This window comes from Ammospiza nelsoni, chromosome 6, assembly GCF_027579445.1.
Source record: "Ammospiza nelsoni isolate bAmmNel1 chromosome 6, bAmmNel1.pri, whole genome shotgun sequence".
Lineage (NCBI taxonomy): Eukaryota > Metazoa > Chordata > Aves > Passeriformes > Passerellidae > Ammospiza > Ammospiza nelsoni.
The window spans coordinates 60,610,585-60,638,314 of NC_080638.1; the positions used below are offsets into that span (position 1 = coordinate 60,610,585).

At 46.7% G+C, this 27,730-nt stretch overlaps 1 protein-coding gene across 1 annotated transcript in view; it reads left to right on the forward strand.

The window, feature by feature from the left end:
- Window positions 1–6,315: 6,315 nt before the first annotated feature.
- Window positions 6,316–27,730, forward strand: part of SLC35F4 (solute carrier family 35 member F4) — a 120,583-nt gene continuing 99,168 nt past the window's right edge. The window contains exon 1 of the mRNA XM_059474734.1: window positions 6,316–6,462. Coding sequence (XP_059330717.1) covers window positions 6,360–6,462 — 103 coding nt within the window. The 5' untranslated portion in view covers window positions 6,316–6,359. The remainder of the gene's footprint in view (window positions 6,463–27,730) is intronic.

A 27,730-nucleotide genomic window follows, 5' to 3' on the forward strand; every position in this document is an offset into this window, starting at 1 on the left:
ATCTCTGCCACCAGGAGGTGGTAGAGATTTCTGAGGTTTTCATGCTACTTTTCGTGAACTTTTTATCTCCTCAAAACACCACCTGGGAAACTCCATAGGTGCAGATGTATCAAAAGAAAGCTGCCTTTAGAAGTGCCCAACACTGCAGATTTCTTGTGTGTGCTCCATTGTGGGTCCCGCTGATGTCAAAAACCATTGAAAAACCATCACAGAAAATCTCAGAAGAGATTTCTGACACCACATCATGAGCTCAGTATTGACCACCAGCCATCCATCCAGACACTTCCATGTCAGTGCATCTGCCTGTTTACTTCCAGCCTCTAGACCCAGGGCCAGGGATAAATACACAAAATCTTTACCAGGTGCTCAAAAAAGTGGTGTGGGTCTCATCCCAGCTGAGTCCTGAGCCAGTGTAGAACTCCAGTTCCAAAGACTGCTCAGGGATCAAGTCCTGGTTTGAATGGGAAGGGCAGAAAAGCAGTTCCTTGGAAATACCAGCACAGATTTATTCCAAAAAGTACCCTATGTCCTGTACAAATCATGATTTCATTTTCCTATCCCTTCCACTGCAGTCACACTGGAATCTGCAAGTCCAGCAGGTTTTGTCAGTCTCCATTCTCACTACACCCAGGAAAGCTCTGCTGCTGCACGTGGCCACAGCTCTACTGAAAAGAGCAGAAGATTTTAGTTGTGGTGGTTCATCATTCTCAGACCCAGCTGAAGAAGGGGGAGTTGAAAAAGTACAGCAATGGATATTGCTGTGTATCTCTGGCTGCTAAAGAGAAAGGCAAAAACATGGCCAGCACTTTGTAAAAACAGGTCTCAGCCCATCCCAAGTGATGCAGAACACAGTGGCCATGTGCTATTTGCATTTATGTGGAGTTCTGTAACTGTTAGTCTGATTTTGTCATTGAGACTGAGCAGTCTTGGATGGCCCTCAGGGAGCAAATACCTGCAGCAACCTGCTGCAATTTCTGAGTCTCTTCTCTGCTTCCCTCCCTTTGAAACAGGCATCAATACATTGACAGTGCTACTGCTAAATAAATGTTTCCAGGAAATGTTTGAGTGTGGGCTCTGAGGAATAACTACATCCCCTTGCTATTTGCAAACAAAAATGATGAGTGCCCTGAAAGCTCCTTTCTTGCTGCCTTTAGTTAGAATGAATGCACTGAGCTGGGGATTTCATTTTGATACAGCATGGGGGAAATTGTTAATTGCCCCCCTCAATTCCTGGTGTCCCAGGTGGATCAGAGCATGGATATATCCATACAAACTGCTTGGGAACATGCAGACTGCTCTGGCAGCTTTCTCCTCTGTCCTTATTGCCTTCTTTGTGTCATGGTTTTGGAAAGAATTGGAATTGATTGTTTCTTGTTCTGCCTCCCATCAATGAAATCAACTGGCATTAAAAAAGCTGCCTTGCTCATTGCCAAATCAGATCCTTTTAATATCTGGTGATGCTCTGAAGTACGTTGGAACTTGGTTTCAATTTTTGGTCCAAGCTGGAATCTCCCCAGTGTTCAAACAAGAGGGGGGGGGGGGAGGACAAGCTCTTAAAACTGAGCTGCCAACTTGAGGCATCTTTACACTAAATAATTCCATATTGTCAAGGAGTCCTTTCGACCTTGAGCCCATCCTTCATCCCTGGTGTGCACGAGGCAGATTAAGCAAGAACTGGCTTTGCTCCAGTGACTTTCATGGTGCCACTTCAGAGGACACTAAAGAACTTCAAACACCACAGATTTTCTTTTCCCTATCTGTGGGTCCAGCTTCTGCATGTTTATGCTGGTTTTACACCAGTGTGACTTGTCTGAAAGGAGAACTGGATCCATAACACACAAAGAAATTTTCTCCAAATGACAGGAGAGAAGTCCTCATGGCCATGACTTTTTAAAGGTTCTTGCTGAGATATAATCCAAGCCAAAATGACACATTCTTGTCTCAAAAAACAGTGTATTAGAAGGATGAAAAGAGCTAATTTGGAATGATCAACTTGTAATTAAGATTTCACTTAAAACTCTCACTTGGCATTAAACAATCCTCTCTGTGTGAGTGCTTCTTTCCCTTTTTCACACATTCACAGGCTCACAGGTAAGCTGCATGACATACCACAGCTGCCTGTTGTTTTTTCTTTTATCTCTCAATCCTCGAAACAACACAGGGCAGAACCTCCTCAAGGATGAGATGACAGGATTGGCAGCTCATGGTGAAAAATCTCCCCTTTCTCTCAGCTCAGGTGGACTGGGGAGGTACATGGAGGATGACAGAGCAGGAGGAGATGGAATTGGCATGGGAAAGAGGAGAACTGGGTTGTGTTCCTCAAGGACTGTGCTTGATCTGCTAAGGGATCTCAAGCAACAACTTCAACATTCAGCATTTTTTGCCCCCTGCATCTTTCACTAAATCCTAAAGTCCTCAGGCTCTGGTGTGACCTTATTGAAGCTTTCAGTACCTAAAGGGGCTCCATGAGAGCTGGAGAGAGAATTTGGATGAGGGCATGGAGTGACAGAACAAGAGGGAATGGTTTCACACTGCCAGAGGGCAGGGTTAGGTCAGATTTTAGGGAGAAATTGTTCCCTGTGAGGGTGCTGAGGCCCTGGCACAGGGTGCCCACAGAAGCTGTGGCTGCCCCTGGATCCCTGGCAGTGTTCCAGGCCAAGTTGGACAGGGCTTGGAGCAACCTGGATAGTGAAAGGTGTCCCTGCCCATGGCAGGATGTGGAAAAAGATAATTTTAAAGTCCTTTTCAACCCAAACCATTGTCTGATTCTCTGATGTCCATGACCCTTTGGGCTGTTTGTCCAACATGGGGAGCTCTGAACTATCACCTTTGGGTCCTTAGGATATCTTGCAACACAAATAAGGAACTGAAGGAGGAAATGATGCCTCTTGCCTCAGAGAGAACAAACCAGAGGCGGTGTGGTGAGAAAATGGGCAGATGAGGAAAGGTCTGCCCTTCAGGCTCTGCTCACATGAGGATACTCACGGTCTCATGACAGCCCCAGCCAGTGGGGTTTGAGAAGCAGCTGTGAAGTACACCCAGACTCTTGTTCCTTTCTATTTGGGGCTGTCTGGGAAAGCTGTGAGCAGCAAAAAAGACACTGGGGCTGTCTGCAGAATCAGCAAGATGATCAGGAGACATTTACATTGTTCTCTCACTTGAGAAGTTATTTTTGCAAACATATGGCCTGGAGTTAAGTGTGGTTTGTTTCTTTTTTTTTTTTTTTTTGAAAACACTGTGGCCAAATTCTATGGCCAGTAATGGTGTAAAGCTTTTTTTTTTCTTTAAGAGAAAGACACCTATTTGTGAAATCTGGTGGAAATTCATCCTGTACAATAAACTACAGGTTAAATTGATGCTTTTAAAGCTCTTTTCTGGATCAACCCTCAAATATAAGTCAGAAAATGGAAAATACACAAATCTCTCTGCAAAATCACTTCAGCATATTTATGCAAATAGTGACTTTGATGGCCTAGTTAACTTGAAGAGAGGAAACAAATCTCCATTTGCCCCTCACCATGTGTCTTTTTCTTGGTAATAAATGTAGTTAATACATCTTGCTCAGCAAGGTTTCCTCTGCACACCTTTAACTGTAACTTGCAGAAAGCCCAATTGCAGAGAAGGTAATTTGCTTGATCTTTCTGAAAAGAAAAATAGTCAGCATAGTATGAATTCAGAAACAATACAGAGCTGCAATTTATTATAAGCTTTAAAGCAGACAGAAGGTATCACTGTGCATCCACTGCACTGAGTGATGCTGCAAGGGAACCACAGGCAGGAGCAATTTCAAGAATGGCTTTGCTTGTATTATCATCTAGTGATGTTTAAACATGCACAGCATGTCCTTGAAAGCCTAGGGATAAGAGGAGGAGAGGAGATGAAAAATTAAGCCTGAACTAAGGTGTTTGGAAAGCTTGAAGCTTAGAGTTGTTTCTGGGTGCATCAGTTTAACCTTCAAATGAACCAGCCATTCCTTTCCTTCTCTTCAAAGTAACACTTTTAAGTCCAAAAATTTGACTTTGAATCTGAGATCAATGCTGGTAATGTTCTCATAACACCAACTCCCACTGGAGGTGAAATTGGGAAGGGGGGGACTTGTGGTTTGTTCAGAGATTCCACACAACACACCAGGCAAGTGATTTTTGCATCAACTGTGCTTGCCTAAGTAGGACAGGGAATTTTAATCCTGCAGAAGAGCTTAGAGCCTCACCAGCTCCCACTGACCCAGCAACTCTCAAAGCCAATACCTGGTCTGGGTCTCAGCTGCTCCGTCCCATGGTCTGGGAAATCCTGCAGGGGTGAGTGCTGCTTATGGCACTCCACAGATTAGAAGTAAAAGCAAATATCAATTGGTGTAAATTTGCCATGCAGGGGTCTGTGCTTCTGTTGGAGAAATACAAAAAAAAAAAATCTATACATTGAAAAAGCATGAAAAGTCACTGATCTTGTTTCATAGCCGGCTTAAAAGGGGATGGGGAAACTGTGAAATGAGCTGTGCCTTGAATTCCTGAGTTATTTTGGTGGTTTGATTTATGGCTGATTTGTAACTGCCCTTAGTATTAGCCAGCACCAGGGCAAGAGACAAGAAATCAAGATCAAAAGGGTATTTAATATTGCAAGTGCATTTTCATATCTGCATCCACACACCAGAAAACCTTGATCTTCAAAGCACTGTACAAACACTAACCAGCTAATGACTCCCTGAGCAAAGCCACAGCAAGGGCTATTTTTAATACATCTATTATTTGTTTGTGCTCATAAAAGGCAGTTTTGTGCCATCAGCTTATTTAGCCAAGCACAGAACGGAGAAAAACAAATGTGAGCAGAGGAAGAAGCAGAGGATATGGAATGTCTTGACTGGGTTTCTCATGTACCAGTTAATGAAAATGACTGGATGGAAAAGGAGTAAGTGAAGGTAAGTATGACACAGCCACTAAAAAAAAAGAGAAGAAAAAGTGAGGTGATTTTTGGAGAGAAATACATTTTAAAGGAAAAAAGGCTGGTTACTAATGGTCCTTTCAGTCTAGCAGAGAGAAGTGTGGCAAGGACCAGCAGCACAAAAAGTCAAGTAATTCAAAGCCTAATTGTTGCCAGAGACAGAATTAGCTTCTGGAATGAGTACCAAACCCAAATGGTGAATTTGTCACCTCTTTTTTTTTCCAAATGCAGGCAAGGATGTTGTGGACATTGTATGGAGGAATGTTAAAGCAGGTGTACAGCCTGTCTGGGTGGCTGAGGGCAGATATCCCTTCTCTTCCTGAGCTCTCCCAGTGTGGGAAGCAGAGCTGCCACCACTGAGGCATTATTTCCAAGTGACAGAGAGAGATGGGCACCTCTGGAGGGATGTGACAAAGGTGTCAGAGCAGAGGGCTGGAGCTCCTCTGACATGGGGACAGGTTGGGAGGGTTGGAGCTTGGAGAAGTCTCTGGAAGGAACTCAGAGCACCTTCCAGGGCTAAAGGGACTCCAAGAGCGCTTGGCAGGGACTTTGGGCAAGGGCATGGAGTGGCAGGACAAGGGGGAATGGCTTCAAACTGCCAGAGGGCTGGGCTAGATGGCATATGGGGAAGGAATTCCTCCCTGTGAGGATGCTGAGGCCCTGGCACAGGGTGCCCAGAGAAGCTGTGGCTGCCCCATCCCTGGAAATGTTCCAGGCCAGGTGGGACAGGGCTTGGAGCAACCTGGGATAGTGGAAGGTGTCCCTGCCATGGCAGGGGTGGAACTGGATGAGCTTTGAGCTCCTTCCCAACCCAAACCATTCTATGACACGCACAGCATGGGGTGGTGAAACCTTGTCTCCTCAGGGTCCGAATTAAAGGACTCTCTCCTTCCTCTGACACCTGTGGGTCAGATCTGAGGGTCTGATCCTGCAGGAGCACTTCAGGCCACCCTCCTGTCCCTCACAACCCGCAGCTCCCGGGGCAGCGCTGCCCGTGCCGGGGTGAGCCCGCTCAGACCCCGGGGCTCTGGGGAATGACGGGGTGACAGCGGCGCTCACACGGCCACAGCGACCCCTGAGGGTGCCGGGGGCAGAATCCGACCCTCCGGCACCATCCCGGCCCGCCTGAGGCCCGGCGGAGCCGCTCGCTGCCTTCCGTGCCCTCAGCGCAGGGCGGGGGCCGCGCTGCGGAGCCCGTCCTGCACCAGGCGGCGGAGGCAGAGCGAGCGCCCCGCCGGCACCGCGAGCTGCGGCGGCCGCGCTCCTCCTCCCCCTCCTCCTCCTCCTCCTCCTCCTCATCCTGCTGCTGCTGCCGCTCTCCTCCTCTCCTTCCTCCCCCTCCTCCTGCTCCTGCTGCTGCTGCTGCCCTCCCGGCTGCGCTCGCCGTCCCGCCCGGCCGCCCCGCGCGGCTCCTTCCCTCTATGGATGGGAAGGCAGCACCCAACGGCGTGGCCACCATCGAGGACAGGATCCTGCGCATCACCGGCTACTATGGATATTACCCGGGATACTCCAGCCAGAAAAGTAAGGCTCCCTCCAGCCTCTCCCGGCCCTTCGGGGGGGTGTGTGTGTCGGCAGAGCCCTGAGGGTGCTGTATCCCCTCAGTGCTGCCCCATCCCTCGGGGTGAGTGTGGGGCACAGGGCGCGGGGTGCCCGCGGTGCCCCGAGGGGACGCGGCGGCTCTGCGGCTGGAGACGGGGGCGGCGGCGCTTGGCCGCGGAACTTCGCGGCTCCCAGCCTCTCCGGGCTGGCGTTTTGGGGTTTATTTTTTATTTCCACCCCTCCCATCCCCATCCCCGCCCGGCTGGGGGGTTCGCTCTCCGCCTGCCCCGGCCCGCCGCACCGGGAAAGTTTCGGTCCCGGTGGGTCCCCCCGGGCGGGCGCTTCGGCTCCTGAATTATTCGTCTTCCTCTCGAAACGAGTGACATTTTTCCAGAAAAGTGGGGAGTTGCCGAGCATGGGGTGCTCCTTCGTGCTTTAATGCCCGACACTTGTGGTTTTGGGGCTTGGTGTTGGTTTGGAGTCTTTCCTTTCTTTGGAGTGCGTTCTATTTATTTATTTCCCTTCATCGAAGAAGCGGAAAATAAAGCAGGTGGTCCTTGCAAAAATTCCCTAGTTTTCTTTCTTTTGAAGTTTTTTAATTAGGAGCAGCGGGTTTCTAGCAGCTGGGAGAGCCTGAGTGGGTTTCTCTGGAATTCTGGCAGTCCCAGCACTCTGTTTGATGGGGAAAGTTTGGCTAATGAAAGAAATCATTCATTTTTACCACCAAGGAAATGTGTGCAATCAGGTTTTACTGTATTTGTAGTTGCTATGCAGTTGGCAAAACTATAACATGTCATAGGTTAATGAATAGAAGAGGAATTGAGGCGAAGTGATGGGCAAAATAAAGGAAAGGCAAGGAGCCCACTTGGGTGAGGTGAGCACCAAGGAGCAGACTTGGTTCTGCATATTCCCCTTGGAATACTCAGCTTTCCAGAACAGCCAGTGCAGTATTCTCCAGCTCCAATGCAATCATAAACCAAAACACCATTAATAAACTGCTAATATCAGAAAAACTCATCTGTGGGCTTTTTATGGTGGAGGAAAGCCATGCATTGGAGCCACTTAATAAATAAAAATTCCTCTGTGCAATAATCAGCTGAAAAATCCGAGTCAAGCCCAGTGATTTCATCCATCTGTTATTTGTGGCATGCTAACAGTATGACAGGTGTTATGGGCATTTATTTGGTGTGGTCACTTGGTTTCTCTGCAGTCAGAGGAGTGGGGAAGAAGCTCTGAACAATCTGGAGGTATGGCTAAATAGTAGCCCAGGGACTAGTTAAGTGTGGGAGCCAGGTGGGACCTGTGTCCCAAATTCTGTAGTGGCTCCAGAGTATCTCTACAGTGTGATTTACCAGGGAAGGATGAGGATTCTGGCTAAATAGTTGGCTGCAAGTTTGCTTGGGTGGCAGATTGCAATTTTTCAGTCTGCAGCAACACTCCCACTCTGTATCAAGTTATAGATCTGAATCCAGTGTTGTCAATCCAAGTGCTCTGTGTGGTGCAGTGGGAATGGCAGCAGAGTGCTGCCTGGACAGAGAAAAAGCTCTCTTAGACCAGGTTCTGCAGATGCTACTGTTCTGCATCTGCTTAAAAACCAGAAAAAGCATGCCAGGAGAGGCCAAGGCTTTCAGAAGTGCTGACTCTTGGGATTTTACTGCAGGTCTCTTGGCCTTTTGTGCCTTTCTGGCTGGGTGCTGAGGCAAAACAAAATGATCAGTAGCTCATGTTTTGCTGTTTGAAGAAAATAAGCAACATTTGTGGTTGTCATGTTTAAAGAGGAAATCTGCAAGTGCGTAAATCAGAGGCATTCCAATACTTCTGTGCCTTTGGGTAGATGAAATACGTGAACCCCTTCTAAGTTGTGAATGCTTTTTAGAGGAATCTCCTAAGTTTTGGAAGCATCATCATGATTTTTGGAGTGCTTACAGTTGGCAGATGACTGCTTTATCCTCGTGTCTGTGTGGTTTGGGTTTGTGAATGCTTCTGTAAAGATGTTCTGGCCTTACCCAAGGTAAAACCAGGCATCCTTCAGGCATCATGAACATAACATCCCCTGGCACTCCTGGAGGTCCAGGCTTGGAGTTCTTGCTCTATTCCTGTGTCTTGCCTTTAAGAGGTACTCCTAAGTTCTGTTGACTGACAGTTCTTGTGGTGGCTAATTGTTCACCCCTGTAAACATGCAAGGTGGGCAGTCTGTAGCTCTAATAATTATGAATGGATTTGATATCTCAGTTTATTTCGGTGAGGGCGCGATTTTTGTCACCACTGTCCAAACTCACTTTTAGTTGAGGTGGACAATGCTGGTGGCACTCAGCACGCTCAGAATTCCAGGCAGGTTGTGTCCATAACCCTCCCCAGTGCCAGAGGGGCCCTTTTCCTGTCACTGCACGTGCTGTCACCTGCTTGTGCTGTCACCTTTGTGCTGCCTGGCTCTGGAGCCTGCCTGGGGATGAGCTGTTGTCCCCAGGATGGCTTTGTGCTCTCTGCTGCTGAGCTGAGAGCTGGCCAGGCACCAGATGGACAGGGGGACATGATTTGGGTGCTGATGGTCACCACCTGCCTTGAGGCTCCTCTTTGTGCCCAGCAGGGACAGAAGGATGCACTGGGGGAAGCTGAAGGCAGCAGTGGGGTCGCTGCTGCTCTGCTCGCTCTTGGGGGTACCTGGATGATGGCCAGGAAAGCCCTGTCAGGTATCTGGCTGGTGGTTTGCATCCCTCCTTCAGTGCCTTGGCTTGTGTTCCGTGGTCCAACAGGAGATCATGGCATGGTTTCAGTGTGGGAAGGCTGAGGGCTGCTCACAAACAGCCATGAAATCCAAAGTTAAAGCACTGTGGTGTTCAAGAGCTCTTATCACAAAGAACTGCAGCATTTTCTACTGACTTGTGCCTCACCATCCATATTTGTGTGCATTAACCTACTTCAGACTTGGGGTGTGCATGTGATGATACTTTTATTAATTTTAAGTCAGGCACTTTTGTGATTTTATCTATCCTTTAAAAAGTTGCTTGAGAAGGAAAATACCTATTTTATTTCTCTGTAAACCATCTGAATGAGCAGAAAAATGTATTTTGGTCTGGTATTGACATCTATGCCTAATGCAAAAAATCCTATATGTATCCATATAGAATCCACATGTATCCATAAAGGATATATATCCAAAATGTATTTTGGTCTGGTATTGACATCTAAGCCTATTGCAAAAATCCTATCTCCTGCCTCATAAGGAAAAGATACAATTTTTTCCCCCCTCCTCTTTGTGCTGAGATGGAAAGGGCTCTTCCTGATCCCAGTCAACTTGTGCCTTGGGATTCAGGGCTTGATCCCTCACTTCTTGCATTTTAAATGTGCAGACTCTGTCTGAGGCATCTGGCTTTTATGGGAAGGGAGGGGGGCTGTGTCTCTCTTCCAGCCAATTTCTTTGGAATTCATGATTTCCAGGGCATGGTGCTGTTGTGGATCAGATGCTCCATCCTCTGACCTGGGGCTGCAGGTGGTGCTCCCATGTAAGCTCCCCTTGTCTCCACATTTCCATTTGGTGCAATTTCATTTGGTCTGATGCAACTTTATCATCTACACAAGCAGTGGGAGACCCTGTTCCCTCTCCTGACCTTTGCTGTGACTTCTCATTCTTCTCTGACTTTTCTGCTGGCAATACAATCATGTTTAGTGTCTGCAGGGTCAAGAGTACGTATGGGGTCTGATTTTTGTGGGTTTTGAGTTTTATTTTTTTGTTTTTCTGTCCTTTTCCCCCCCATTCTTTCCAACTGCCACCCCATCTGCCTTTCATCTCAGTACTGAAACCTTTTTTACTTTCACACTACAAAGTTCCTCTCCTTCAAGTCTGTCCTAGCACCTCTTCTGCTGAATTAAAACTGCTCCAGTCAAAGTTTCTCATCTCTGATCTTCATCAGCTTCACCAAATCAAGTTTCTGCCTGTGTTGTCTTTCTGATGGAGCTCTTCCCACCATCCACAGAGCCTGAATGTCTTGCAGGATGCTCTGCATTTCTGTAATGCTGCTTTCTCAGCAGCTGGACGAGCACATCACAACTGCTGAAAATGCAGCAGTTCCTCACGTGGGCCATCACCTTCTACTTTTCACCCTGCTTGGAGAGCTTCTCTTAAATTGTGGCTGGAGCTTTGATTCCCACCCCTGCAGGTTATGAGCACCCGTCTCCTTCAGGCACTTTTAAAGGAGTTCTTTTGGAAATTATCCCCTGCTGGTTGGATCTCCCCTTTTCCTCTCCTTCAGGCCTGACCGGGAGCCATGGACTTGTGTGAGCTGCTGGGAGCAGAAGGTGCTGTCACCAGGCTGTGCAGCAGCAGGGCTGTGACACTGGGCTCGCAGTGGGACATACTGGGTGACCCTGAGCTCACAGTGGATCATTGGGTGACACTGGGCTCACAGTGGGCACTGGGTGACACTGGGCTCACAGCAGGACACACTGGGTGACACTGGGCTCACATTGGGCACTGGGTGACACTGGGCTCACAGCAGGACACACTGGGTGGCACTGGGCTCAGAGTGGGACACACTGAGTGACACTGGGCTCACAGTGGGCACTGGGTGGCACTGGGCTCACAGTGGGACATACTGGGTGACCCTGAGCTCACAGTGGATCATTGGGTGACACTGGGCTCACAGTGGGCACTGGGTGACACTGGGCTCACAGCAGGACACACTGGGTGACACTGGGCTCACATTGGGCACTGGGTGACACTGGGCTCACAGCAGGACACACTGGGTGACACTGGGCTCAGAGTGGGCACTGGGTGGCACTGGGCTCACAGTGGGACACACTGAGTGACACTGGGCTCACAGTGGGCACTGGGTGGCACTGGGCTCACAGCAGGACACACTGGGTGGCACTGGCTCACAGTGGGCACTGGGTGACACTGGGCTCACAGCAGGACACACTGGGTGGCACTGGGCTCACAGTGGGACACGCTGGGTGGCACTGGGCTCACAGTGGGACACACTGGGTGACACTGGCTCACAGTGGGACCCTGGGTGACACTGGGCTCACAGTGGATCATTGGGTGACACTGGGCTCACAGTGGGACACACTGGGTGGCACTGGGCTCACAGCAGGACACACTGGGTGACACTGGCTCACAGTGGGACACACTGGGTGGCACTGGGCTCACAGTGGGACACACTGGGTGGCACTGGGCTCACAGCAGGACACACTGGGTGACACTGGCTCACAGTGGGACACACTGGGTGGCACTGGGCTCACAGTGGAAGCCCAGCAGTGCCTGGGGAGATGCTGGGCCTGTCCTTGCCATGGGCACAGTGGCTGTCAGGAGCAGGCTCTGTGTGTTCCTGCTCCCCTGCAGAACAGCCCTAGCAAAGGTCTGTGGTTTAATTTGGCAAGTTCAGCCTCAAGTCAGCAATCTGAGCTTAAGCACATACTTAAGTCTGAGCTTGCTCTAAGCCACGGGGCTTTGATAATGCGTTCAGAGTAAAGTCCCTGCTTAATTGCTTTGCCTTAATAAGGCTGGGATTAAGGCATGCTGAGCCAGCATCGAGGCTTGACAATTCAGCTCTTGCTCCCTGTGTGGAGGAAAAGGCTGTGGAGGGAAAAGCTACCCCTGAAACATTGGAGAGAATTTTCTCCTGGCTATCACAGCAGCTGTGCCAGCAGCTCTGCTGCAGTACAAATCACATGGCAAACCCAGATCATCTCTGTGCTTACCGAGCACCCTGCCCTCCTGGTGCCTTGTCACTTCCAGCCAGAGGAACAAAGTCTCCCTCTGTTCACTGGAGGCTCCCAGCTGCTCCTCCAGCATTCCCAGAGCCCCTGGTCAGGCACAGTGGGAACTCCAGGAAAGGTGCATTGAAATTTGTGCTGGTGTTGTTGAGCTGAGTTTGAGGGGTCTGGGAGGGATGGAGGAAGCAGTGTCTGAATCTCTGTGTGAGCTGGAGCCTCAGGGCTGTGCTGGCCTGTACCACTTGTGGCAGTGTCCCAAATCCCTGGTAGCATTTGGGCTGCAGGGACTCAAGATGCAAGGCTTGCCTGGAATGAGCTTTATTTCAAAGCCTTCCCCTTTCTCACTGAACAAGGGTTTTCCACTGGGGGAGTGTGCAGCAGTGAGGGCTGGATTGCAAACTTCCAAATGAACAATTTCCCCTCCCCAGCTCTGGGGCACAAGTGAGTGTCATGGCACAGGATACAGTCCTGTCATAGCTGCTTTTTCTCACAGACTTGTCTCTCTGTTTGGGTGATAAAAAAAGTATGGCTGTGTATCAGCACTGGTAGCAGTAATTTATGAAGTAATTTCTTCCAGGAAAACAGATTTTATAAATACTCCTTTGCTGACTAATATTGGCAAGACGAGGTTTGTTTTCTCCAGTGGAATAGGGCCAGGCTTTGTGTGGGTTTCTGTTTGCTGGAAGGGGGTGGCCTGGCAGCCTGGCACTGGTAGCTGGAATATGGGACCTTCCCCTCACCTGGGGACATCATTTGCTGTGGAAGTTGAGGGGTCTCATCACCTGGGAGGAGAGGAAACTCCTTCAGCCCTTCCTTTAGGGGCTGATTCATCCCCTTGGGGCAAATCCCTGAGGAGCTGAGCTGTGAAACTGGGCATGGACACAGCTCTGGGCACGGACACAGCTCTGGGCATCAGTGGGCAGGAGGGATGAAGCCAAACTGGGAAGGACACTGTGATGAGCAGGGCAGTGAAGAGCACATCCTTGCAAGGGGAGCTGATAGAGCTGGGCCTTCCCACGCCAGGATGGGAGCAGGGCTGCTGCTCCAAACACATCTTGGGAGGATGAACAAGGAAATGTAGGAAAGAAGAGTTATTTAAACTGAAATTGCGTGTTGGCACGCAGGCAAATGGGTAGGAACAGGCCGTGAATAAATTAAGGCTGGAAATTAGCAGAAGGTTGAGAGTAATGGCCAAAAATCTTGCACAGTCTTATGTATTTAAATAAGAATTATTTCCCAAGCTCTAAAGATGCCTCATAAAGACATCTGCCAAGATTTTGAGAAAAATTACCCCTATTTGGCAGGGAAAATGGAGACAGTAAGATGGAGGGAGTGATGCTAATTTGCCAGAGGTTGTTCAGAACAAGCCATAAGTTTGATGGAGTGATCTCTGCCTCCACTGGTGGCTGCACAGCAATTCTGGTGCTGTAGCTGGCCTGGTGCTGAAGGTGGAGGATGTGCTCTCTATAACTTGGTAGCTTTCTACATGTGCTCTCTGCCTGCTTTTGAGTTCCTCTGCCCTTCTGTGCTCATTCTGGGGTCACCAGTGGTCATCCCAGGACACAGTCTTGGTTGGGCCCACGCCTGTTTAATAACTTTATTGATGATCTGGTTGAGGGATCAAGTGTCCCTTCAGTTTAATAACTATTGATGATCTGGTTGATGGGTCCAGTGTCCCTTCAGTTTAATAACTTTATTGATGAGGGGTTCAGTGTCCCTTCAGTTTAATAACTTTATTGATGATCTGGATGAGGGGTCCAGTGTCCCTTCAGTTTAATAATGTTAGTGATGATCTGTTTGAGAGGTCCAGTGTCCCTTCAGTTTAATAATGTTAGTGATGATCTGTTTGAGGTGACCAGTGTCCCTTCATTTTAATAACTTTATTGATGATCTGGTTGAGAGGTCCAGCATTTCTTCAGTAAATTTGTGGATGACACCAAGCTCTGTGGGAGCGTGGATCTGCTGGAGGCCAGGAGGGCTCTGCAGGGGGATCTGGCCAGGCTGGATCCATGGGCTGGGGACAATTGTGAGAGTTTCAGCAAGACCAGTTGCCAGGTTGTGCCCTTTGGCCACAACAACCCCATGCAGAGCTGCAGGCTGGGGCAGAGTGTTTGGAAAGCTGGAAAAGGAACTGGTGCTGATAACAGAGGCTGGACATGAACCCAGGTGTGCCCAGGGGGACAAGAGGCTGATGGCACCTGGTCTGGGTCAGCAATGGAGTGTCCAGCAGGACCAGGGCAGTGACCATTCCCTGTGCTGGGCTCTGCTGAGGCCACACCAAGAGTGCTGTGCCCAGTTCTGGGCCTCTCATGACAAGAAGGACATTGAGGGGCTGAGAGTGTCCAGAGGAGGGAACAGAGCTGGGGAAGGGTATAAAGAATAAATAATACAAAGAGTGGCTGAGAAAGCTTGGGGGTCTTGGCCTGGATTAAAGGAGGCTCAGGGGAAAAGTTCTCATTCTCAGAACTGGGGGTCAGACTCTGCTCCCAGGGAACAAGGGACAGGATGAGAGATAATGGCCTGAAGCTGCACCAAGGGAGGTTCAGGTTGGACATCATGAGGAATTTCTTCATGGAAAGGGTTGTTCAGCAATGGGATGGGCTGCCCATGGAGGTGGTGAAGTTGTGCATTCAGGGATCAGCTGGATGTGGCACTCAGTGCTCTGGCCTGGTTGACAAGATGGTGATTGCTCACAGGTTGGACTTGATCTCAGATGTCCTTTCCAACCTCAGTGATTCTGTCACAGAAAGTCTTCCTGGCTGCCTGGCCCTCTGGGTGTTGGCTGGGATGGTGGCACAGCTCCCATTTCCCTCCTGCCTCACCTGGTTCACCTGAGGTGGCTTTGACCTTGCTCAGCATCATCGCGGCTGCACGGAGCTGCCCTTCCTTTTCTTGCTCTCCTTAAAAGTGTGGCTGCAGCACAAATCCCAGGGGGACATGACCTGGAGCTGCCATGAGCTCTTCTGGAGTGCACAGAAGGGATACCCCTCATTTTGATTGTCCTTCCAGCTCTGTCTCCTTGACATTGCCTTCCCCATCTACTCAGGCAGGCAGCATCATGTTTGGTCCTGGCTGAATGTGGTAAAATGATCCTGCCAAGTGGCAGATGGCTCTGGCAGACTTTTATCCCCCCAGTGCTTGCATTCCTGTTTTTTTAATAGTGGCTCTAAAGGTTTACAATTATTTCTTCTGCACATTTGGAAATTGATGGGCTTTTGCTCAGCTGGCTGCATGGGAATTCACCCATGAAAGTGAACTTACTGCTTGTGGAAGGATTGGTGGCAGGAATTTTTTCACGTAAACCTGCTGCTGAATGATCACAGCAATGAATAATGAAAATACCTGCAAAAAAAAAGTCAGTGTCTCTTTGTGGCAAATGTGAGAATAGGGTGGGGGGAACAAAAAGCAAAGTGCTTAACTGAGTGGTTAAATTATTTACCAAGTGGACCAGCTCTTACTTAGTGAGACTGAAAATTGTTTTTTCTTGTGGTGAGGTGAAGTGAGACTCCCTGGTGGCCAAGGTTTGGGCTGGCCCTGTGCAGGGTGGCAGATTTCACTGCAGGGAGGTGGGAGCTGTGAGGTCGTGCTGAGCTAATGCCCAGGGTATGACTTTCACAGAGCTTGAGTGAGAGCAGCCAGGCCCTGCCAGAGCCAGCAGTGGATTTATTCCAAGGCAGGATGTGCTCGAGTGACAGGATTTGGTGTGTCTGCCACACAAAGACATCCCTGGTAGTCCTTTAAAAACATATTGATTCTTCCTAGACCTCCCTTGCAAATACTTTTGGTAAAATGGGCTTGCTCTTTCCTGCATTCAGCTGGGCTGGATCAGGGGTAGTGAATGAGAGAGTGAGAAAGGAGCCTCTGATGTCCTGTTTGTGGAGAAAAGGAAGAAAAAGATTATTTGCTCCTGTCCTGGGGCAAAGGAGGAGGTTTTGGCTCCAGGGTGGAATATGATGTTTCCTGCTGTTTCTGGCAATCTGAAATCTTGTCTCAAAGCTGTCCAGTCTCTTTTGTCTAAAACAAGAAGAGCTCCCATGCCTGTTTTGATTCTTGTTTAAGTTTCCAGCTACTTTTTGGGGAGAGAGAAAGGAAGAGGCAAGCACCAGCATGGCAGCTCATGAGTCAGTAAAACTCCACTAAAACAGATCTCCCAAATCCACTTTCAGTCCAGTTTTAGTCCTGGCAGTGAACTCTCCATCCAGAGTCAGAAAGACATTGTACCTTGAGGCCAGCCTGGTGACTCTTCCAGTTTTATTCCTTTTTGCTGCTTATGGCACTGAACTGCTTGAGCAATTTCGTGCAGAAGCAATATCCAGTACAGCTCCCCTTTTTCCAGTGGAGGCTGAGTCTTCTGGGGCACTTCTAGGGCTAACACACCTCTATCATTAATGGGGTGGTTGGCAACCTAATGAAAAAATACACTTTCCTGCTGGGGACTGATTTTTCCTGCAATTCCTGGGATCACAACTCTGCAGGCTCTTTCCAGCTAATGGGCATCACACACCTGAAGGACAGCCCTGGAATTACCTGTGCCTGTATAAGATAAGCATGAAACAGGGCTGGAACACATGTTCTCTGTCAGGGGAGAGAAAATCCCTCATGGTGTGATTTTTATTCTGCATCTTGAAGTGAGATGGCAGAGTTGTTACGAAGCAGTGGACAAGAGCAGTCATTGCAACCCTTTTCTTTTACATATCTGAATCCTGGAACTTTAAAATCTTTTCTTAGATGAATCTTGGCATGTGGAGTGTGCAGCCCTGGAATTGTGTGGGTGCAGATTGGGGTTTTTCTCTGCAGTGCCAGAAATAACCTGTTGTGTGATACGTTACAGGGGCTGGGATTTGTAGCAGCTTGTGTGCAAGTGGGATGCTTCAAAGTGCTTCACCAGAGGAAATTCTTCAGTGCTGACAGCAAGGATAGAAGGAAGGTGAACTTTCTGTGGTGTTTCTGCACCACGGTTTGGACTTCTACCTGAGGAGGGTTGGTTTTGTGTGTGAGAAAGCTTTTTCAATGCTGAGTACTTAGAGGGGCTGCTAACACAAAGACCAGGTGGAAAATGATTGAACTTAGCATTTACAGGGACATACTTGATGAAGTTTCCCAATTTCCTATCAATTTTTTCTTCTTTCCAGGGTGGGATGGAATGGGGCAAAAAAAAAAAAAAAAGTGGGGAATTAGATAAGAACACGAAGTATTTCAAGAACGTTTCTGCTGAGGAAAAAGAATCGAGGTCTGAAATGTAACTAAGGAAGTGCCACATTTCCCGTGCATTGGAAAACAAGCCTTGGAGGAAGGAGCAAAAGGCATTTTTCAGCTGAAAGAGTGAGCTGAGCCATTGCTGGTGTGCCAGGCCATATGTGTGCTGTCGAGGTGATTCATCCCTACAAGCCCTGCCTTCTGTCCCTCCTCTTGGGGGGCCCTGTGGCAGCAGGCACGGGCCTGGCGCTGCTTGTGCTCCACCAAGCAGGGAGCACCGGGCTGATCTCAGTGTGCAGGGCAGTGCACAGCTCTCCTCTGAGCTCCTCATGGAGCTGTGAGTCCAGGAGTACAAATTCCTGTGTCCTTCTGCTCTGGGATGCAGCCCTGACTGGTTGTGCAAAGAGTCAGGAGTTGTCCTTCACCCTGCAGCAGGGAAAAGTGGTGAGGATGCTGCTTAACTGGGTTTTCCAAGGCATCCTGTTTGTTTCAGTGCTGGAAAGGAGGTTAATTAGATCAAATTAGGGCAACTCTATTTCTGGCTGGGGTTTGTGCAGTGTTTTTGTGCACTTCTGCTTTGAAGTGAGTTCAGAGAGGCTGTTTGGAGCATCCTGGTGGAGACAGGCGACCCCAGGTGTGGGTTTAGGGAGGGCAGCCAGAAGAAAAGGAGTCTGAATTTGGGCAGAATCAAGAGAACCTCCTTAAACTTAGATATTCACACCATGCACAGGTACAGCAGTGACTCCTTTGAGAGCCAAAGGCTCTTGGGCAGACCTGGAATTCCCACTGGGGAGTGAGTGTAAAGCTGCAGTGCTGTCAGATTTTATGTGCCTGACTTGTATGCCTTGAAAATGTGCACCTTAATTGTTATTGGTATAAAATATTTGTGCAGTTTAGTGAAGTTTTGTAGCACTTTGTGGAGGTAGGAGATTCATTATAGTTTATTGCTTAAAGAAGGCAAAGAAAAGTGGGTGGTGCAGCTCCCAGATTTGCCCTGGGAGGGGGAATGGAGGGCAGAAGAAACCTTGTCACTGTTGTTCTGCACATTATTAACAGATGTTGGCTTTGGTCTCTTACTTTAGCTGGAATCTCAGGTTTTCTGTAGGAACAGGAACTCAGTTGGCTGGGTTCAGATTTACTTCAGTTCCAAGGCTGCTCCCAGACATGGGATGTTCACAGCTGAGGGTGTTTTTGGTTTAGTTGCAGACAAAACTTAAGCCCTTTTAAACAAGATTTTCTGGCTTTGGAGAACAACATCAAGGTTCTGATAATTTTCAGTGTTTTTTTTCTTCCTTTCCATGGTGTAGCAGTGTGACTCCTGGAAAATGATCACCTTAGGGCAGGAGAATCCTCTGGTGCTTTAGTGACTATTGTCCTTCACGTCTTCCCTGTGGATGATGGATGGTGTGGGGCTGCCTAAAGCAAGAAATCTCATTCTGTTCATGATCCCCAAGTTTTTCTGTTTCCCTGCTTGGTACTGTGGACAGAAACTGTAGTTTAGAGCAGCCTGAGTTGCCAAATATCCTCCTTGCACACAAATACAAGGTCCATAGGATTTCATTTGAAGGTTACAGCCATCCTCTGTCCTGTTCAGGGGTCTCTGAAAGCCAGCTGGGATTGCACAGTGCAGTTTGAACTGGCTGCGTAGACACTGGGTCTCCTGCTGTATTTATGTTTTCTCTGTGTATTTGGTGACTTAAGCCACTCTCCATGGTCCTGATTTTCCTTTTCTTCCCACCAGCCTCCCTTCTCTCCCTGTCTGTGGTGTTAGACTGGGCTGGTGGAAGGGATGATCTGAAAGGAAATGTATTTGGTGCCTTTGATGTGCAGAACCTTTTTTTTTTTCCTTATAGGCTATGAACAAAAATTGTGTCTGTGTATTCCCAAACTGAAGTGTACATGATTGCTGTTCCAGCCTTCCTCTGAGAACAGGCTTTGACATCATTCATACTCTATAATTCATGGTATTTTTCTAGCAGTCTGTGCAGGTCTGTGGGAGAGTGAAAGGGATGATTTAGAAAGGCAAGAATTGTCCTGTGCCTTCTGGTAGGTCTGAGACCGAGCAGGCTCCTGCTCTTTGGAGTTGTTACTGGGTCTCTTTTATCATGGAATAATTTTTCCTTCTCTTTGGAGCTGCTACTGGGTCTTTCTTTGATCACAGAATCATTTTTTTGAGGATGATGTTGTTTTCCGTAATGTGAGCACTTGCTCCTTGTCAAACACATCCTCGAATGCCCCGTTAGGACTTTGCGCCTCGTTCCGGGGTGTTTCAAAAGCAGATTACAGAGCGTCTTGTAACCCCTCAGCTGTTGGTTTTTTTAACCTGGTTTCTTAAGGAAACAAGGCTTATGTGAACACCATCTCTCCCTCCTACCCCCTTTCCATCTAATTTCTGAGTCTGTTGGCCAAATCCAAGTAAAATTACCAGGAATTAGAGAGCACAAAAGGTGTGAAGCCCTGATGGACCTTATGAAAACACAGCTGGAAATAGGGAGCTCTTGGTTCTCCCACAGAGGGAAAGCTGTAGGATTACCTCATTCCTGGAGATGAGATGTGCTGCATACAATGTTTTGGGATCTTATCAAAGACACATCTATTTAACATCCAGCTTCAGGTGGACCAACAGGAGAGGTGCAGGGAAGAGAATAATGGAGGTTCCTGGTGAGTTTCCCTCCACCATTCATCTGTGCTTTGGGAGGTTCTTGGTGTTTGTCTATTTTAGTAGCTTTTGATGGCTCTTTCTTCCATGAGTTTGTAGGGATGTGGCTTTGTCCATTTTGCTGTTGTAGGATTTCTTTTCGCTGTTGCTGCTGGCTCTTTGGGTGCGGCTCTTCTGCTGAGGAATGAGGGTGATTCCCATGAAATCTTGGAGGCAGGTCCTTCCCACCCCCAATTTTGTGCAGAGAGGGGAGGGGAAAGAACAAAGCGTTGGCCTGTTAACTCTGAATAAACATCCTGTGGAGCAAACACATGTTTTATTTCATAATTCCTTCCAGCACTGAGATAAGATGCTATCCCGGGAGGAGAGAAATTGCCTTTGGACTCTTTGGCTGCTTCCTCAGGCTGTAGTGGGATGCCAGGAGCCTCACAGGGTACACCTGCCTTTGTTTGGGACTTTGAGTGATGCAATGAAAAAAAACATAAAATGATGCCACAGGACAGCTTCAGGTTTTGGTCTGAAATTCAATGAATGAAAGATTACTTTGCAGAACCACAGCTTTTGGTAAGGATCTGTAGAGCAACGCAGGCAATGGTTGTGAACACTTGGCAGTTTTAAAAAATGGAGAGAATGGAGTTGTTTTATTGTGGTTACAGAAAATGTTATCAAATATTCATGATGATCATCTCCTCTTATTTGAAATAATAAATCCAAGGTCAGTTTTGCACTTGTAGAAAACTGGTGGCTGACTATTGGCCCTTTATTTCTTTGCTGGTGTAATGTAATGATAATATTTAATATTTTATCTACTTTGCAAGGATGTTATTAGGCTCACAAGTATGTCATGGTGCCCAGAGAAGGAAAAGCTTCTCCCTCCTTCTCCTGCAGGTTAGGGATGGCTTCTGCAGACATTTCAGAGCCCAGGGAAAGAAAACATTGTGCTCAAGAGGACTCATATGAGGCCTGAAAGTTTGTCTGTTGATGAATGTAATGTTCAGTGTAAGGATGAGGTTTAAAACAGGCAATAAAGAAATGCCACCAGTTCTGTTTATTTTAAAGGGTAAGCCCTTAAGAATTGTTTTTAGCACTCATGCCATCCATCGTGTTGCCAGTTGTGACATTTGTGACCTGAGTTGCAAATTAGAGTTTGACATTGTGGTGACTGCACTGAGCAAGGAAAGATGCCCTAGGGGTTTAAAAATAGGATTTAAAGCACCCATCCCATGACTGCATTTTATTATTCTGCTCTATGTGTTGCTGTTATTTATTTATTTTCCCCAAAATGAATGCAAGTTTCTAATATCGCCATGTGGCAACAACACGAAGCCTTTTTAGTCACTGCTGCTGCACAAAGTATTGTGAAGTCTGACATCCCTTTGAAGAGCTGTTCTTAGCCACAGCTGCTATTTTTATTTTTGAGTTGTTCTCTGTGGAATATTTTTTATTTTGTCCTCGCGTGCCCTGAATTTCCGAAACGTTTTCAAATCAATCGAGGTCTTTCCCTTTCCTGTGTTTTCCCCACTCTTATGAATTTTACTGGACTGTGCCTTCGAAAATCTAGTTGAAAGTCTTTTTCCCTTGAACTCCAAGGAGTCTTTAGAGAAACATCTGCCAGAAGCACTGACCTACAAAATCTATTAGGCTCTTCCCACCGCTGTGAATCTCGTTTATGTAATGCTGCTGGATGGGACAGCTCTGCTCTGGAGATGAAATCCAAAATTCAGTTTGGCTTTCATAAGCATAGGTGCAAAGTGGCTGATACTGAGATGATGTTAAAATGCTAAAGGTTGGATGTTAATTGGGATCATATGTGACTTACCATTTGTAATGTGGCAGAGAAGGGTGTCAAAACCAGGGAATTAATTATCCAAGAGAGAAATGTTTCATCCTTCTATTTCTGAGCAAAGCAATAATTAAATGTAAAGTTAGTCTGGTTGATTAATCTTCTAAACACAGAAATATAAACAGGTGATGGGGAGCATATCATTAGATGACTTTATAAATTTTCATAAATTATTTGATGATCTTTTGAGTTTGATGGTTACAGATATAACTGGTAACTTATTCACACTCTGTATATTCTTTATAAATGTGCTGATAATGGGAAGTACCAGACAAAGTACCAGAAGTTTATCCCTTTGCCCTCTGAAAGATCTTCAGGAGGTGGAGATGTGAAGGTATCTGCTCCATCAGAACATAAAAGTGGAAACAACAGAGGAAGGAAAATGTCACATGCCTAGAGTGGATCCGAGGAAAAGGGGAACCAGCCCATGAATTTGCTGGCATGGACTTGTGAGATGAGCTGAGAAAGTTCTGAAACTTTCCTCTTCAATTTTGAGGGTTTTGGCCATGGGGAAATTTCACTCAATCTTTATCCCCACTGGACAAGTGAAGTTAAAGCACAGCAGAGTTCATAATCTTCACTGCATCAGGAGCAGTATAAGGAATGGCTAATATTGTATCCAGCAGCTTGGAGCTGTGTGAGCTGCTCAGAGCTGGAATAATTTGGAATGCAGCCTTTGGTGCAAATCCAGACCAAGTTTAACCTTTGCCTCAAGGCTGGTGAAAGGATGCCTTAATCTTACTGCCTCAGCACCTATTTTTAATGCTATGTGTGCCTCCATTTGATTTTGGAGGAAAGTTTTCCAATTCCCTCTGACTTCTTGGACAGTCATCGTCTTCATCTTTTTGAAGAGACATTGGAAAGCTGTGAATCCCGTCAGTGCCATCCCCCAGGGAGCTTGGCATTTCTGGAGTGGGCTGGGGGATGTGTCCCAGACACATTAATAAAGCTCCTCATCATGAAGTATCAGGAGGAGCAACAGAATATTTATGCCTGCTTGTTCCCTGACCTTCCAAAATTATTATGGATTATTCTATTACAGCAGAACATTTTAAAGTAATTGGGGAGATCAGATGCAAGTGTGAAGCCACAAAGGCTGTTCTGAATCTTGGCAAAATCATGGACAAGCATCCAAATTGTGAGTCAGTCTGCCCTGATCTCCCTTCCCAAGTGGGATGTTACCCAGGCTGCTTAATGATTTGTCCCTCCAGTGAAGTTACATGGAGAAAAGTGGCAGAACCTGACTTGGCTCTTTGATTCTTCCAGAGTCAGGAGTTTTGACTGTCTATACAGTGTTTGGGATTTGGCCGCTTTCACGAAAATTGGTGTTCATTGGTGAGCTCTGTGGTGTGAGCAGTGATCACCCGGTGAGCAGACTGCAGAGCTGGCAGAGGTGTGGAGGAATAACTTGTGTCTCAGTGGGCAGGGTCACCTGGATCATTCCCAGTGGATAAATGTCTGATCCATCCTGAAAACATCTGTGGTGGGGATTGCCCACCTTCCAGGCACTCTGTTCCAGTGCTTCTTTCATTGTGGTTTTCTCAAGACTAAATCTTGCTCTAGTTCAGACCAGTTCTTGTCCTAGGACCCTGTGACTGGTCTGCTCCTCTGCAGCATTATCTTGCAGATCTCGGAACCCTTTTTGCTTGTTTTCCTTCATCTTTACTAAACAAACCAAATTCTTCCACTCATTCTGTGTAGTCATTCTTTCTGGAAACTTGCTTCTTGTCTTTATCTTCTGAAGTCTCTGCAGTAGCCATCACCTTACTTGAAATTTCATTCCTCAAATTGGACCCAGGTCTTCCTTCAGTTGAGATCTCACCTGTGCAGCCTTGCAGAGAAGAATTACTTCATTTGCTTGATATACAATGGATATCTCATTTCTGTGTCTGAATTTTTGTCAACTGTGTAAAAGGTGATGCAGCTTCAGCTTGGAGTTTCCTCTAAACTCCCAGTCCTCTTCTAGAAAACTGCAGTTGTTCCCTGAACTGTGTCTGTACAGCTGATTCTGCACTTAGGTGGGAATAACCTTTCACTTTTGCAAATAATTCTTTATCCAGGTGATTTCTCCATGTTGTTAAAATCATTCCAGTTCTTTCTTTAATGTAACTTTAAGCATAATTAGTAAGCTCCCTATTATGGAAATAACAAATCTAAAAGTACCCTCAGTTAAAATCCTTTTGCCTGACAGGGACTCACTGATGGCAAGCCCAGGGTTGGCTCTTGAGCCCTTTTTTCCTCCTGGTTAAATTGTTTCCCTGTCCTGTCATGCTGGGCACTGTCAGGAGCTGTCCTGGCATCAAGATCTGTAATGTCTCCTGTCCTTCACTATTCACCAACCTGTTATTCTGTCGTGGAAAGAAATGCCATTACTCTGATGGGATTTAGTCTCAAGGAAGCTCTGAGTGGCATTTTCCTGGTTTCCTTTTCATGTATCCTGCTTGGTTATTTGGTCTGGTGTTTTGATGGGATCAGGCTGCTGGTTACATCTGACTGCTCCTGATTATTTTCTATTCAAGTTTGTATTTTTCCATTCTTTTCCGATTTCTTTCTCCAACCTAGCATTGTCAAAGATATTTTGGCAACCTGCCATAGTGGAAGGTGTTCCTGCCCATGGTGGGAGGCTGGAACAATGGGGTCTCTCAGGTCCCTTCCAAACCTCTTCTTTCTTTCTGTGAAGCTCCCTGTAACGTTTTAAAGCCAGGTTTAAAAATTCCATTGATTTCCCAAAACTGAGATGGTTGCTTTTGTACCAGACCAAATTGTTGATGTGAAATTCATCCCAAAGCTCCAGACAGGCCTTGGTTTGGTGCCACCTCATTACTCTTCAGGATTTACTGCTCCACAGAACAGTGGCTGCAGAGACACATTAAAGATCCAATATTTCACTGCTCCATTAAGAATTAAAAACATATATGTTAAGGTAGAGTTATGCTTTTCCCTTTCGTTTATGAGGAGATCAAGGCAAGAGCTGGGCAGATAATGAGACAAGATTTCTGGCCAAGTTCTCAGTGACTTTGAAATGATCTTTGCAAGTTTGTTATCTTTCTTCCCAGCATTTTTCCAGTGCTTGGGAAGTGAAGTCATGTCAGCATATTGCTCACAGATGGTGACATTGTTAGATGTGGTGTGTGGCAAGCAAAGGCTCAGGTACTTTTGGAGATAGATTTAAATGCATTGTAAACACTACCCCGACCTTGGCACAGGTTGAGAAATTCACCTACACAACAAATTGCAGGAGACAAAAGGAATCAGGAAGGAGAAGCTGTTTAAATACCAGGGGAAAGGTATTTAATGGTCTGATAAAGAAGTGCTGTGTAATATTGTGAGTGTTCAGGAGATTGTTTGAGATTGTCTAATCCAGGCCATCTTGCCTACTCCCTTTTGGCCTGTAGCCTTGGGAATCCAAGGATATCCCTTAAACAGCAGATTGGCCCACCAGCCAAACATCTCCCACTTCATCACTGCATGGAAATGCTGCTGAGCTGGACCAAGAGCAGCAGCTGTGCCCGTGGGAGGGCTGAACAGTGAAGGATAGGAATTCAAAACCAACCCCTAGCCCATGGCTGAAAATTGTGAATGAGCTGTGAGTAGGCTGTAAAGGGCAAGAACAGGGAGCAGTGACTCCTGGGGTTAGCTTAGATCAGGCTGATGGCAGACCTGCCTAGAAATGGTGTCTAGGAGGAAGTGTCTCCTTATGGCCACCCAGGGGAAGGACCCAGCGAGCTGAACTCTTCGTCCTTTGCCACATTCCAAGCCCCAGCTGCACAGGCCATCATCACATTCCTTTCTGAAATTCACGAGGATTATTTTTTAAGTTCATAATCATCAATGTGTCTCTTGTTAGTGTGACTCGCTAATATTTTAAGTATTTTTTTCCCCCCTGGTTCTTTGTAACTGAAATGCTGCATTCTTGGTGGCCTCACTTTGGTTTAAGCTTCCAAATCCTTGCACAACTCAAAGGGGATCAGGACTCCTCTGTGCCCCACTCTCACTTTGCATGGTGTGGAGAAGCTGCCCCAAATAAGCTGCCTGCTGACTTCTGTCTTCCCTAGAACCATCTTTTTTTTTTTTTTTTTTTTTTTCATTCAGTCCCAAAGCTTGAGTTTTACATGTTTGTGACAAGCCCTTTGTGACTTTGGTGTCTTGGGAGATGGAGGAGAAGCTGATGAAAAGCAGAGTCCTGCTGTGATTTAGAGAGAGGCTCTGATTCTGGCAGAGCTGTCTGTGGGTTGGATATTCAGCTGTTGGTCAGGTTCTAGAGCTGGATTTCTGACTCAGGCAAAACCACTGACTGGAATGGGAATGTTGCCTGGTGTCAGGGCTGCAGAAGTAGCCCTTGGTCTGTTTTTTCCCCTCTGCTGCATTTTGTCTTGTTTGAATCTGCTTGCAAATTGACTGCACTTGCTGGTGCAGAAAGTGAGTTAATTTTGATCTGGCCTGTATTTATTTTCTCACCTCTCAGCCTGTGTTGGTTTCTTTTGCCCTGTTCAATGGCCATTTCTGCAAATCTAACTTACAGACTAGAAAGGCTCAAGCTGGGAGAGCAGATCACTTGGGTGTGCTCAGGTTTTTTCTGCTGTTTTGTGTGGAGTGTGTTGAGTTCTTTGTAGAAAAGCAAACAGCTGACTAATAACTTTAAATGTTATATACTATTTCAAAGTGATTGCAGCACTGTTAATTTGGTGATCACAGAAAGACAGGACTGTTGTGTGAAATTAGAGAGGATTGTATCTTTGTTATTTCCTTTTATCTGAGAAAGCAGGAAAGCCTATTCTATTAGTTTTTTTCTAGAGCAGCAATATGTTCTTATCTTAAACATGCCATGTAACATAAATAATTAACCACAAGGATTAAAAATAGAAGTAAATATAGGTTAGTAATCTTGTGTCTGGATGAATCCTCTCTCCATTTAAAAAAAATACAGTGTTACACCAGTGTATGCCTTCTGTGAGATCAAAATTAGATCACTGAATATTTAGGTGCTCTGTCTGTGTTTGACAATTCTCATGTCTCGGTGCTTTTCAGGAGACTGCTGGAGTCTATTTATAGCACAGATTTTGAGCATCTGACACATAAGCTCCTGTGGACAGCCAGGTTAGTTTTTAGATGCAGGATACAGAGTTTGCCCAAGTTGAAAATGCTTTTTTTTACTATTGCCTTGTTAAGCTGTCACCTTCTCCTCCAGGCTGGGGAATGTGGCCATTTGTGGGATCAATCTGAAGTAGCTGCTTATGAATAACTCCTTTACAGCATGGGAGTTTATTTCAGGTTCACACTGATGTAATGGGATCAGAGCCTTGGGATACACAAACACTTCAGAAACAGAGATCACTTTTAGAGTGCTTTGTGGTAACTTGGTGTTCAAACTGGCTTTGGACAAAAATATCATTTGTTATCTGTGCAAGACAAAGGGGAATGGTTTTAAACTAAGACAGGAAAGATTGGGATTAGATTTAAGGGAGAAAATCTTTTCTCAAAGAGTGCTGAGGCCCTGGCACAGGGTGCCCAGAGAAGCTGTGGCTGCCCCATCCCTGGAAGGGTTCCAGGCCAGCCTGGATGGGGCTTGGACCAGCCTGGGATGGTGGAAGGTGTCCCTGCCCTTGGCAATGGGACTGGAGCAAGATCATATTTAAAGTCCCTTCCAACCCAAAGCATTCTGTGAATTCTTGAGAACTTGCAGATGAATCTCCTGAGGTGGCTAGTAGGAGAAATGAAATGTATTCTGCATTCTTCCAGCTCTTTGGAATCTTCTGTTAATGATTTTACTCCTCATTAACCTGACACACATTAAAGAAAACATGATAAATATCTAAGTAAAAGCAAGCTCTACATTTTCT